General features: G+C 39.4%; 1 protein-coding gene across 1 annotated transcript; it reads left to right on the top strand.

Annotated features, from left to right (window-relative positions):
- The first annotated feature begins 3,479 nt into the window (after nucleotides 1-3,479).
- On the top strand, nucleotides 3,480-12,525 carry LOC104940441 (ubiquitin-conjugating enzyme E2 H). The gene is made up of 7 exons (XM_010757048.3): nucleotides 3,480-3,784; nucleotides 7,102-7,178; nucleotides 7,351-7,425; nucleotides 7,518-7,557; nucleotides 8,461-8,513; nucleotides 9,739-9,867; nucleotides 10,087-12,525. Exons 1-7 carry the CDS (start codon nucleotides 3,732-3,734, stop codon nucleotides 10,209-10,211), a joined length of 552 nt encoding a protein of 183 aa, XP_010755350.1. The 5' UTR covers nucleotides 3,480-3,731; the 3' UTR covers nucleotides 10,212-12,525.
- The last annotated feature ends 1,098 nt before the right edge of the window (nucleotides 12,526-13,623 follow it).

Genomic DNA, 13,623 nt, shown 5'->3' with positions numbered 1-13,623 from the left:
TTTTTTTTTGCTTATGGTGATTTAGAACCTCACAAAAATTTGCGAGATATAAACAAGGTTTACTGCACAGCTCAGATGATGGGCAACTATTTAGTTACTTTGAGAGAAACAAGTCAACTTGATCAGCTGAGCCAAGAGTTAACCCCCAGATCTTCTGCTTTGCTGTAATCTGGATTTGAAGCTCAGTGTGGTGGGCTGATGGAGTAAAACAGGACAAACAAACCAATCCCATAAGGAGTTGCTGTGGATTTTCACACAGACTTTCGTACGTAAAATCATGAGGCCCTTAAGATTAAATAACTTTCTTGCCACAGTGCACCAATCAATCCACTTGCGATACATACTGTTTCCTTTTATTTTGAGACTTCACTTCATCATCTAAAGGTCATTTATCAGGTAAGAGTTGTCGGTTAAAGTCTCTTCAAACAATCCCTCAGTGGAATGACAGTGGGTGGGAAATGTCACTAACTGTGATCTCTGAACAATGAGCTACAGCTGTGTTAATGAGCTTAAACAGGAACCGAGTCGTCATATCTTTGTTCCTTTAAATGATCTATTCATAGATTCACAGAGGACAAGACCTCTCCTTCACAGTGATTAGCCTGAGATGCACTATATTCCAATTTATTCATTTCTCTTATTAATGTCTGAAGAGATTTAAATATTCAAATTATTCTGAATGTTTAAATCTGCCATGTTGAGATAGACTTCAAAGAAAAAGAGCGGTTTTATTGTTTTGTATTAAACGTGGATATGCAGGAATGAAGTGATGGATCTCCAGTCACAGAAAGTGCACAGGCAAAGCAACTTTTCGAGCTGAGTGCACACAAAATCAAAGTTTTGCACTCGAAACTTGTTCTGCAAAGATCTGTTTGTGTGCTTACACACTCTCAGATTGAGTTTGAGGATGTAGATTGAGTTTGTTCGGAGTAAGTTAGAAACCTCACACCTTTAAATGACACTTTTAGGGACGTAATCTGTAATATAACAGCTAACAGTGTGTCATAGACTGCAGTTTCATGAACTGAAACTTTTGTCATGCTTATGTCATGCTTATGTCGTATAAGGGGTGAGTAATGTGTTACACAGACGCTAACAATGCTGACACACCTTCAAAGCCAACAGACAAACAGAGAGATAACTTTAGCATGATCAGCATTTGACAGACAGTAACGATACGTCACGCCTTTATGTAACTGGAGGAACACAGCTCTGACAAAATGTGCTGATGTGATTTCAGCAAGACAAAGAGTTTGATCATCTTAAGACAAGCAAGAGTCTTGTGACCTGAGGAGGTCATACTACCACCACCAAAGACCCTTAAAAGGTCATGTGAGATTCTCAAGGTGTCACTTGGTTTTCACATGCATGTGTTTTTAAATTGTACACATAGAAACACGTATTTACTATTTCAGTTCTCCTTTCAAACAGAAGTATGTGGGAAAGGACATACTGACTATATCTTTATGTAGCCAATATTATTGGCAAATATTGACCAATCGCTGTTATATCGGGTCGGATGTTATCCAATATGCACCAATGCAAAAATATTTGTGTCACTGGAAGGTTTGCTGCCACAGGTTTATCCACCTGTGGCAGGCAGCACAGAGTCAAAGAGAAGAAGCAGCTCACAGAAATGTCAACTAGAATATGTATACACAATGTATATGTTAAATTATTTAACATGTTGTAGAATATTTAACTTAAATATTGTTTAATAAAACATATTATTTGTTTATGGAAGGGGCATTCAATATATAAGTGCACAATCCAGCTCAAAAATTCACCATTTAAACTCAAAACTCAAACTTTATTTATTTAGCACATTTCATGCAAACATGCAGCAGAGCAAAGTGTTTCACAGAGCAAAAAATAGATTCTTCAAAATAGATAATACATAATAAAGTTTGGTCATATAATGATAAAATATTATAACAAATAAAAGTCAATAAGAAAAAAGTTTCAGATTCATTGCATAGAAACTAAGAACCAGTTCACTAAGACCTAAAACCTGCAACAATAAACAGAATAAAATGTTAAATGTCAAACAGACATTTGAGGCTGGCTACAAAACAAGTTAGTCTCCACATGAAAAGTATCCAACATCACAGCTGAAATCTATTGTTTATATTATTATAGTGTTAATTGTTTTGGTCTCTATAGCTAATTTCCTCATTCAGAGTCCAATTATATATTTAACTCACCTGTTCAAATTATATTAAAGGTCCAGTATAAAGAATGGACAGAGCAGGAGTGACACTCAGCTGTAGGTTTCTCAAAGTGCTGTTTTAAAGCTGAAAATATGCGGCGCTGTCTGTTGCCATTGTTGGATGTACTGCTTCTTCCCAGGTTGATCTAAATATCAGCAAAGACCATTGGCGGGCTGAATGACGTCTGGGTCTGTAATGGCATTTACATGTCAATCAAAGGAGCAATGCTGTTAATTATGTGCAACTTTAATATAATTTGAATGGGTAAATAAAAATTCACCCCCTCACAGTTGTCATGAATGCAGAGCAAATCAATTTGTGATATTTAGATTAACCGGGAGGTGGAAGGAGTTCATCCAAATTGTAAATTTTCAGCTTCAAAGCAGCATTTTTTGGAAACCTACGGGTGACATCACTCATGCTCTGTCCAATCTTTATACTAGATCAGTGTTTGGTTTTTGTCTGCTCTGGGCTACTGTAGAAAAATGTCGGACTCCATTAAAGAGGACCCGCTCTATCAGTAGATTAGATTAGATTAGATAATACTTTATTTATCCCACAACGGGGAAATTTACTTGTTTACAGCAGCGAAAAATAGAATCAAGGAGGGAAAACACAAGTGTACATATTTACAAAAAGTACTAAAGTAGAATGTGCAGATTTAAGAATGTGCAGATTTACAAAACAAGTACTAAGGTAGAACATAAACTTAAAAAAAACAACAACAAAAAAACAAAAGCAAAACAAACAAGAACAAAAAATAGCAATGGACAAAAAAATAGCAATGGTTGACATGAACAAGAGACTACAACATGATCAGGTGCAGGTGTTGTAAAGTCTCACAGCAGCAGGGATGAAGGACCTGTAGATATAAAAGGGAAACACAACAATTCTTACCTAATGAATATTGTAGTCCATAAGTCTTAAACACTTTATAGTCATTGATATGTATAATTAATCTCATGGTTAGACACACAAGTTTAGCCTGAAGTGCTTGTTTCAGCCTCCCATAAGCTAAATCTATCATAGATATACAAACAATAGACAGGCATGCACTTTATCTTTGAGCAATATTACGTCAGCCTAATAAAAAAAAAAGAAAAAGCCATGAGTCATCATTTTAATATTTAACTTTACACTTCCACACCGTTGCATGAGTGGTCACAGCTCTTCTCCTCGTTGTCTCGGGCGGCCTGCTCACAGTGTGGCGGTGCTCTGTGCGGTGTGTGTCTATGCCTGGGCCCCTCCTCTCGTGGGTCTTGTCGCTGGAGGTTGATGTCACTGAGTCTTCAGGACAGGACTCAACTAGGCAGAGCTGGTCAGGGGGGGAAACGCTGAAGATCCACTGAGAGCTGAAAAAGTAGGCGATGTTGCAGCTAGGATCCTGTTTATGGACATTGTGGGAAGGCTGTTGTTAACAGTCCAGAGGGGGCTCGTAGGTGTTTTTCCTCAAAGCTTGAAACGTTGAGGCAGCCTCATCGCCGCAGTATTTTTAGATCACTTCTGAAAGGAATACAAAAAATGTCGTCTCCAAGTCCGGGCAAGAGGCGAATGGATACCGACGTGGTGAAACTGTATCCTCTCCAGAGCATAAACAACACGTCCGACTGAGCAGATCCTCCGTTTCATAACGTGTGTCAGCTCTCAAATGTTGATGATTTATTTGTTCCAGGTGGCTGCTGGAAGGATGCGTGTGTCTACCTGGCTGTGTGAGGTCGATACGTTTAGTTTAAAAAATAAAAAAAGTGTGAAAACACTTTGATGTGAACGTTAGATGCTGCGGTGAGCTAGCTGCTAGCAGGAAGCTACACGCCTTTAAGTGTGTGTGTGTGTGTGTGTGTTAGCAGCCGTTAGCATGCTACATTAGCACTCCTCTTGTTGTTTTTGTGTTGGCCCTGTTAGCGACAAACACGTCGTCCCACCGGATTGACAACACAATGTGAGGGGTTAGAGGAGGGCTTTATTTATATTTGAACGCCGTGAAAACGTTTCTTTTTATTTTTCGTGTGACTTTATTTGTCTGTAACGTTCAGGAAGCTTAGCCGCGTAGCATGCTAACGCCAAAAGCAGAACAAACAGGGTCGATGCAGCTCGAACAGACGCGACGTTTGACTGATGACAAAGTCAGATCACTACGGTAATTAAACATCTGAGAGCAGAGAAACCAGATTTTCACCCATTTGTGCTTTTAAATGTTAAAAACAACAACATATGAACTGGTAAATATTGGATGCTGTTAAAAAACGTGGTTTTATCTCCGTTAAACGACACTAAAAAGAAGAAAAACACATGATTTTAATGATGTTTTGTTCTCAATAACATCCCTCTGTTTGAGCTGTAATGTCACATGATGTTATGTTTAATCTCTGATCCTCATAGTGAGTCATCCTCCACTGTGTGTTTGCGCGTTAGTGCTAATTATTTGCAGTTATCAGCTGAAGTTTGCATGAAAGGGTCTCTGACAGCGTGAGGTGAATTGTTTTGTTTTTGTCCTGCAGCTAGATGCTGCTCTCTGATTGGTCCGCCTGTTACCATCCGGAACATGGTAGAAGGCGGGGCTTCACACACAGCTGATCGAGGAACAACAAGCGTGCTGTGCGGGGCACATGCTGCGGATGGGGGGCTGGGAACATCCAGTCCACGGCAAGAGCAGGGACAGGGACAGGGCTTTATACTCTGCTATACTGAGGCTGAGTGGGTGAACATGTTTCCACCTACAGAGCCAGTGTCTGCAGAGCAAACAGACAAACTCTACTGAAGCGACAACAGTGTTGATTTATTGATTAGCTGCTATTTTCTTTTTTCTTTTTTGCTCAGACAAAACAAGTCATTTAAAGATTTTTAGATTTTATAAGATCACCAAACAGTTATTCAAAATAAGTTAGTCCTGCGTAATTAAATATGTTAAAGGTCCAGTGTGTCAGACTCTAATTATAGAATATTTAATATAATATGCATAACTATGTTTTCATTAGTTTCTAATCACCACTGAGAGTATAGGGAATGGATGCTGTGTGCGTGACGTCATCTAAAGGTTTCTGAAGTGCCGTTTTTGAAACTCCAAATTTGTGCCACTATGTTGGAGTCCTGCCTTTTGCTGCCTCCTGGCTAATCTAAAAATCAGCAAAGACGCAAATCCTTGGCAGACCTGAGGCGGGCTGAATGAAGCCTGGGTGCTCAAACAAGCCAACTGTAATGACATCTACCTGTCAATCAAAGTGGACACGTGGTTAATTATGCACAACTTTAGTGTAAGATTCAGGAGTATCTTTTAGCAGGAATGGGCTACACTATGTATTAGTATGTTTTCATTAGTGTATAATCATCTACATTAAATAAGAATCGTTATGTTTTTGTTATCTTAAACTTAGCCCTTTGTATCTACAGTGAGAGTGGGTCCTCGTCTGTGGAGCCCGCCATGTTGAACCACCATTTTTGGACGGTAGCCTAGAACAGACAAACTACAACTGATTTAGATATGTTACACATTTAGTCATGTCTGAACAAAACACAAACAAAAAAAGCTTATTGTTTTTATTATTATTGCTATAGTTTTCTTTTGTTGACACTTGTTTCTCTCCGAACAGACAGTGAGAAACTTGTTGGGATCCATTAGTTGTTGCGGTTTTAACTGGAGATGCCATACATAGTTTCATTCTGCGGCTTTAGAGCATAGTTGATTCTGGCCCGCTGCCACCACTGTCACTCCACCTTATTTTAATGTTCCTACCAACAGACACAAACATCTGTGTATGTCCAACACGTGTTTAACGTGTGACATTTGCTCTTCTGCAGCTCAGCAGATTATCCTTTAAATGTCTAGTTTAATTGCAATACATTATTACTTGTATCAGAAGAGATTGCTGATAAATTGTATGGCATAATTTTTTGTCAAAATAAACTTTCCCCTTGTGTAGCTACATTACTCCTGAGGGAACATATGCTTGTGTTCCTATGGACTACTGCTGGGAAAAGACATAAGAGAGACGCACATTTTTACTGCACCAGTCTATAACCAGTTGTATTTATAGGATCCATCACCTCAAATCACATTTAGAGCTGCTGTGTCTTCTTGGTCAGTGGGTTGCAAACCTTTTTTCTATACAGTGACTGAGCTTTTTACAGCTTTTTACAGTTCCTTTGCTGTATTTGACTGTTATGTAATCAAGCGCTATTTTTTGTACTTCAGCAGTTTGGCTAAATTAGCATCTTTATGTTACCTTGGTTAGATCGTTGGGCCGGAGATGATAGGATGATTTATGACAGGATGATGAAACAGGGTGTGACAGTCCCTTGTGAGGTTTTTGTGGGTGTTTTTTCTTCTCCGTCTGTCATTGTGTCAAACTCGCACAGCCGTTAAATGAATACGCTCAAACCTTACTGCTGTCACCACACACACTGTGATTATGACACATCCTCCCCCAACAGAGTCATCTTGCATTTCTCTCAGGCTGTTGTTACCTGCAAAACAGATGAAAGTTCCTGTCAGTCTCCCTCATAGCCAAGCTGGTTCAAGGCAGTTTGATTGTTGGTAGTGCCTCTACTGATATCTGTGCTGTTTATAGGTAATAATAATCTGTGGTTATAACTCATCGGACAAAGCATTTTCATGCTGTTGTGATCATTAAGTTTTCTCACTTTTCTGTTAATCTTCATGTTTGATGTCCTTCATGTTATGCTGTGCTGAGTGAGAGTTTGTTTTGTTCAGTTTTGACCTCTGGCCGTGGCTCGTGTTATTGATCCCATGTTTGACCTCTGCCCAGACACAGAGAGTTTAGCCACAACAGCATCATTTTTGTCACACTCACCAGCGTGTGTGATATTGTTTCCATTCCCTGCCTCTTCTGTTGCTCGTGTTCTTTGTGTTGCCTTTTCCTTAACCAGCCGTCAGCATTGAGAGCAAGCACGAGGTCACCATCCTCAGTGGACTCAATGAGTTTGTGGTCAAGTTCCATGGACCGCCTGGAAGTAAGAGACAGATTTTCACATTTATTCTCCCTCTCATTGACCAGCATTTCACCAGTGTCACTGTAAATGTAACCCCCCAAAAGTGAAAACATACTGGACAGTACTTGTTTTGTGTAACTCTGTTTTGCTTTGGGAATGTGTTTCAATCAACTGGTCCATCTTTTCCTTCCAGCGGCATATGAAGGAGGTGTGTGGAAGGTGCGAGTGGACCTACCAGATAAATATCCCTTCAAATCACCATCAATAGGTATGAAATATTTCTGCAGGTGTTTTGGTGAAGCCTTGAAATGATTAATAAATCTTACTCTACAATGCTTCTTTTTTTGTTTTTTTTAACAGGATTCATGAATAAAATCTTTCATCCCAACATCGACGAAGCGTAAGTAACCACTACCATTTTTGATTCTTAATTGAAGCAATTTAGCAGCCCCAGTTTAAGGATGCAGAACCACTATTGTAAATATGGACAGCAGTACACATGTTTTTGTTGTGATTATATTCCTTTTGATCAAAAAATAGCAAGTCACCCAAACATCAGGCAAGTGCAACAACACAATACATAGCAGCAAGCTAATGTTACTTACTACTCCAACACTGAGATGTCCAGCTCGGTGTCTGTCTTTCGGCCTTTAATTTCACGAAGAAAAGTCAGTCAGCCAGATTTACTCTTGTCCAGCGTCTTGCTTGATCACTCTCTTTTCTCTTGATAGCTTCCTCCGTCAGCGTCCCCTTTGGTCTCTTTAGCTGTGCCATGCTCTGCCTCAGCTCGTCAGGCTTCGGTCATATTTACATATTCTGGTGTCTCTCCCTGACTGCATATCCCCCCATGTACACTTTTCTGAAGGTCCTAAATGAGCTCACAGTCCAGTGCAGCCTGGTTAACAAACTTAGCTCACATTAGCTAACAGCAGCCACAGATCGCAGCAGTTTACTGTCCATCAGGAAACTCTGTAAGTCACAGAGAGAGTTTGAGGTGGAGCAGTTAAATGACATCAGAGGGAGAGCAGGAAACATTTTCTGCATGAAATATGACATTATAAAAAAGTTGGTGGTGTGTGACTTAGTGCCGTAAAGCGTTACGTACCTCTCCTGGGTGATTGTACCCAGAACACAAAGTTACATAATGCGAGAACTGGGTGATTGTACCCAGAACACAAAGTTACATAATGCGAGAACAGGCAGGTGTGTGTGGTGCAGATTGGGGATCAGAGAGACACCATTCACCTGACTCCACGTTACTGTAGAGTCAAAATGATCTAACAGTGTTTTTGTCTTTTTTCAGGTCAGGAACGGTGTGTTTAGATGTCATTAACCAGACATGGACGGCTCTCTACGGTAGGTCACAGCCACAGCTGTCATTGTGTATGACACATGACACTGACTGACAGTAATAGTCAATATGAAACACACACAGAGTGATCATCTCGTACCTCTGCAGTGCAGCTTCAGGAGGAGCATCTCGGTTTAATCAGCTTACACTTTAATGATAACTGCTGCTTGTATTGAGGTCATGCATTGAGCACTGATAGATAAGAAGGTCCTGAGGCTGAGAGATTGTGGTGAACTCTCTAACCTGGATGGTTCTCGCGTTATTTCTTTTTTGCATAATGTACAGATTTAGGTTGTATGCTTGTGTGCAACAGATGTATTTACTCATTCTTCACTTGATCAAGTTGTGATGTTAATCTGAACAGTACGTCAGTACTTAAAAAAACGCTGTGATGACTAACAGTTAAACAGGTGGAAGAATACAGTCAGCAAACTTGTCTGAACCATGACTGAAGTAGCATTAGTATTTTGTTAATCATAATATTGAATAAAGTGAGTTTATCCCTTGTTAAAATCTTCAGCACTTGTTCAATTATGTGTCTGAAAGTTGTTTTAGGCTGACAGATGAGAAGAGTTGACAGAGCCATGATTTTAAAACTTCCAGAGTGCCTGAAAAACACAGAACAAAAGATAGATGTTTGCAGCCCTGAGCTTTTTCTGAAAATTGTATAACTTCCAAAGTATTTTGTAAAAATAAATAAAGTGACATGTACTGCTATCTTCTGACAAAGGTGCACAATCAACATGTCTCTCTTTTTCTAAGAAATATTGTGTTGATGATTGATCCATCTGTTGACACAGGTCACCTCCCAGCTTGTGTTTTTACACATTTTTTTATTATTTAAGATTATTTTTCATTACTATTATTATTTATTTCGTTTTATGTGCATAACTAGTGCAATAGTGTGTTGGGCTCTGAGCACTCCTAAGCTTTGGTGACCTACACTCCTGTGTAGACGCATATTAGATGTTAATCTGTTTTTAATTTTTCAGTGCAGTTTAATTCACACTTTAAAGTACTGAGGTTGATTACACCTGACCAGACGACAATACAATGCAGCCACAGGACTGTCTGAAGTGAACATCTTAAAACAGAGACCTCTAGTGGATAAATGTTGTAGCTACACACATGATGGAGCGACTCAGAGTCGAAGTTCACCCAGCTTTCTGATGTGTGTCTGTAGTTTTGTTGTTCTCTGTACTGACTAATCTTTCTCCCCACATTCACCAGACCTCACCAACATCTTTGAGTCGTTCCTCCCTCAACTGCTCGCCTACCCCAACCCCATCGACCCTCTGAACGGGGACGCAGCAGCCATGTACCTGCACCGGCCGGAGGACTATAAACACAAGATCAAAGGTAGCATCTAGACCAGTGTAAATCTGAAATGGTGTATGTGTTGTTGACATAAAAGAAACATGTAGTGCCCCCCAGGTAGCTCAACTGGTAAAGCGTGTGCACCTCAGGGACTTGTCGGTTCCTGTTGATGAAGACCGTGTGATTTGACAGTTGAACATGCGAGACCTGAAATTATCTGTTAATGCGTGAATGTGCTCCCTCCTTGTTTGTATTTTTCAGAGTACATCCAAAGGTACGCCACAGAGGAGGCTCTAAAGGAGCAGGAGGAGGGAGGGGGCGACTCCTCTTCTGAGAGCTCCATGTCAGACTTTTCGGAGGACGAGGCTCAGGACATGGAGTTGTAGTGAAGGGGGAGAGATCCTGTTCCCTTCACCTCACAACAGACTGTCGTTTCCTAAAGAGCAGAAACTCAGTACTATATTCATATTTAAGACAATTTTTTACAGCGACACAAGGATTTTTATTGCTACACAAGGATTTGCAGTATGATATTGCAGAATATTAACCCTTATTTAGAAAATTCATGACCACCTGCCCCTTATCCCCCCTCGCCTCACCCCCCAGAGAGCCTTTTTAGATCAGAAAGGAGTGCATCATTCATTTCCATGATCTTTAGTGGCTTCATTCACACAGCTCGACTGTGTCCAGACGGAGCAGTGAGACCAGCGCAGTTTCCCGTTTGTTCCCGCGAGCCACACCTCATCACCTCTTCAGTTTTAAGACGCCTTCTTGTCTTTATTTGACTTTTTGCTGCATCGTCGCTGACAGAGGACTGCAGGATGACAATCCATCATTTCTGAGCGGTCTCGGCAAAAAGGCCGTGAATTCCCATTCTTTTTTTTTTCTTTTTTTTTTTTGATGCCGCCCCGCTGAAGAATCGCCATAACAATCATCACTTCAGAGGAGCTGAAGAGCAGAGGGCCACAGCGAGGTTCATCATGTACAGCCGACACAGACGACTCTGAAAGGACTGTGCAAACCTGCTGACACATCACACACACCATCAAACAACCGATGCATCAAACATGACAACACAACAGTGTGTGTGTGTGTGTGTGCGTGTGTGTGTGCGTGCGTGCGTGTGTGTGTGTGTGTGTGCGCATGCATGAATGTAAACCAGGTAGAATCATGGCGTGCTGATAACCTGTGTTGTACTGACCCCTGATGCTCAGCAGAACTCTCTTCCTCTTCCTCCTCCTCCTCCTCCTCTCCGTTTTAGGAAAGTGTTTGTCATTCTCTGAGTATCTTTGTATATTGTGGCATGACACAGAAGTAAAGTTGTGTAGGGCTTTGTGGAGCTGTAACGCTGTAGACGTGGGGAGGATGCCTGTGTGCAGGTGGGGTTTGGTGGGGTTTATCCAGGTCCTTGTTGAATTATTGAACTTCTTAACTTTGCCTATTGCTTGTGTTGAACTATAATAGGTGTTTGACTTGCGTAGGGATAGTTAGTTTTTTTTTTTTTTTTTTTTTTTTTTTTGCGGGTGGTGAATCCTATCATAATGTATGGTTTAATACTTATATAACACACTAGTTTAAAGACTAATTGTCATGTAAAGATGAGGAGAGTTGAAACATCTTTGTCTGAGGGATGAGTTACATCCTCCCAAAGACACGTTGCACCCCTGCACCCCCTTCTTATATGCAAATGTGTCCGTAAAAGATGATTTACGTTGTCAGACAGAAGTGCTCTTTGTTTCAGCCATTCAACACTGTCTCATTTACTTTGTCCGGCAGTCGATGGCCTGTTGTTTTCCAAAATGGTGGGACCAAAATCTAACAGATGTATAGGTTTAGTTTCATAAATATCCAAATAAAACAAACACACACGAGGAAATGTTTTTTCAGGTTTACATTGAGGTTAATTGAGAAGATAAATGAATAATATTGTGACAAACTCAACACTTCAAACTTAAATTTAAAGTTTCTTCTTCTTCAGAGGACAGTTTGAAAGCCTTTGTCCTGGTTTACCCGTGGAGAGATTTATGTGCCCGTAGTGGAGCCTATGCGCCTATGTGGTGGAGGCGTCACCAGAGCAGTGACAGTTTCCTGTTATATTTCATGATGGTACACTGGTCTGGGTTGTAGCGGAAGCTTGAAGCCTGTTTATGACAGATGAGTTTGTATTATGTGTTATTTTTGGAAGGAAACAAAAATTAGTCAGTGTTTGGAGACAAACTTTAATTAGTAATTCCTTTATACGTTTTAAAAAATGATATCAGGATCTTTTCCATGATGTCTTGTAAGAGGATTTACCTTTGTTTGAGAATTAACATAGGTTGGTAAAACTAGCATGTCACAGTTATTCTTTTCGACGTGTAGTTAAAATGCCTCTAATTAACCTCAGTAACCAAATATATGTTGGCGTAAGTCTTAGGACTACATGATGTCACAGTCATTTGCAGCAAAAGAAACAAACCACTGTCCAGCCTTGTTGTTTGACATTATCTGGATTCATCAGTGTATTCTGTATTTTTTATTAATGAGACACATATATTTAATGCCTATAATTTGTTTGAATGTTTTTATTTTTGTCTTTTATGCCCTACGTACATCCAGGATACGAGTCCAGATATCTCTGATTTTTAAAAAGCAAAAAATGAATAAATGTGCTTCCCTTGTAACTTGAAGAAAGAAATAAACAACAAAAAAATGTCTGAATCAGCTCAGTATTTTGTTTTTGGGTCTCACGGGGTGTTTTCTGTTGTCTCGATCGATTTTCCATTTTATTCAAACGATTTATATCTAATTCAAACTTAATTTATACACACGTATATAAAGTGGATGATTTCGTGACGTGGGTTCACTCCTCCAGCCACTAGAGGACAGTCTTATCTGTGTTGCCTGTAGATGTCTGTGAGATCCACATAAAGATGAGGTTTTTATATTCTGTAACATTAACTGCAATTAACCATCTCTGGTTTAGATTAACCTTCATTGCTAATATGTTTTACATCACCCATATCTGTAGAAACTATACATTAATGTATGTGTATCGACTATTCATGTTTTTAATAGTTGTCATCTTTGATATCCACTCAAAGAAAATGTTTTATGTCTGTGGACAGGCCAAGCAGGTGTATATGATAAAATGAAAGATGGCTGAGTTCCATTTAGCTGCTTCAGTTTTGGGATAGGCCTCAAATAGGCTCAGTTCAGGTGACATTTATGATTTTTTGGTATTATAGAAATGTGTTTCCTGAACTTGTTTTATTGATGATAAGTTACCATGACATCGACCCTTTCAATTCAAAATAACTAGCCAAACTAACAGCTCTGTTGTTGGCAGCAGGTGTGGGATAAAAACAAGTTTAGTGATAAATAACTGCCACAGACAGTTAGCTCGTTGCTAACACATAATTGGAATTGCTGTTGTAGTGCTACCAGAAATTAGCATCAAGATTGTGATTATTCAAACAATCCAGATTATAAAACAACATGTGTACTCATTTATTTCTCATGCTATGATAAGATAGGTGATCCACAATAATGGGTTTAGGAATTACTGAGTATTATTAAGTATGCTACGGAAACACATTTGTACCAGGAAAATAAAAAAAATAGATGATAAAATATAATGATACTCATTATAAATCAAAGTTTTAATTAATATTGACCATATCATTAAATAAGTCAATGTTTTGAAAATTGTGATTTCTCTTTTTTTTTATCCTCCTGATATTTTCATCTATTTAGTTTTCTTGTCCTTCCTGGCAGTAAATCGCACACATTACTATGTTAATAATTTAAAAAATGGAG

The sequence above is a fragment of the Larimichthys crocea genome, chromosome XXI (assembly GCF_000972845.2).
Source record: "Larimichthys crocea isolate SSNF chromosome XXI, L_crocea_2.0, whole genome shotgun sequence".
Taxonomy (NCBI): Eukaryota; Metazoa; Chordata; class Actinopteri; family Sciaenidae; genus Larimichthys; species Larimichthys crocea.
Note: the sequence above shows the minus strand (reverse complement) of the source record. Positions and strands in the feature narration are given on the sequence as shown.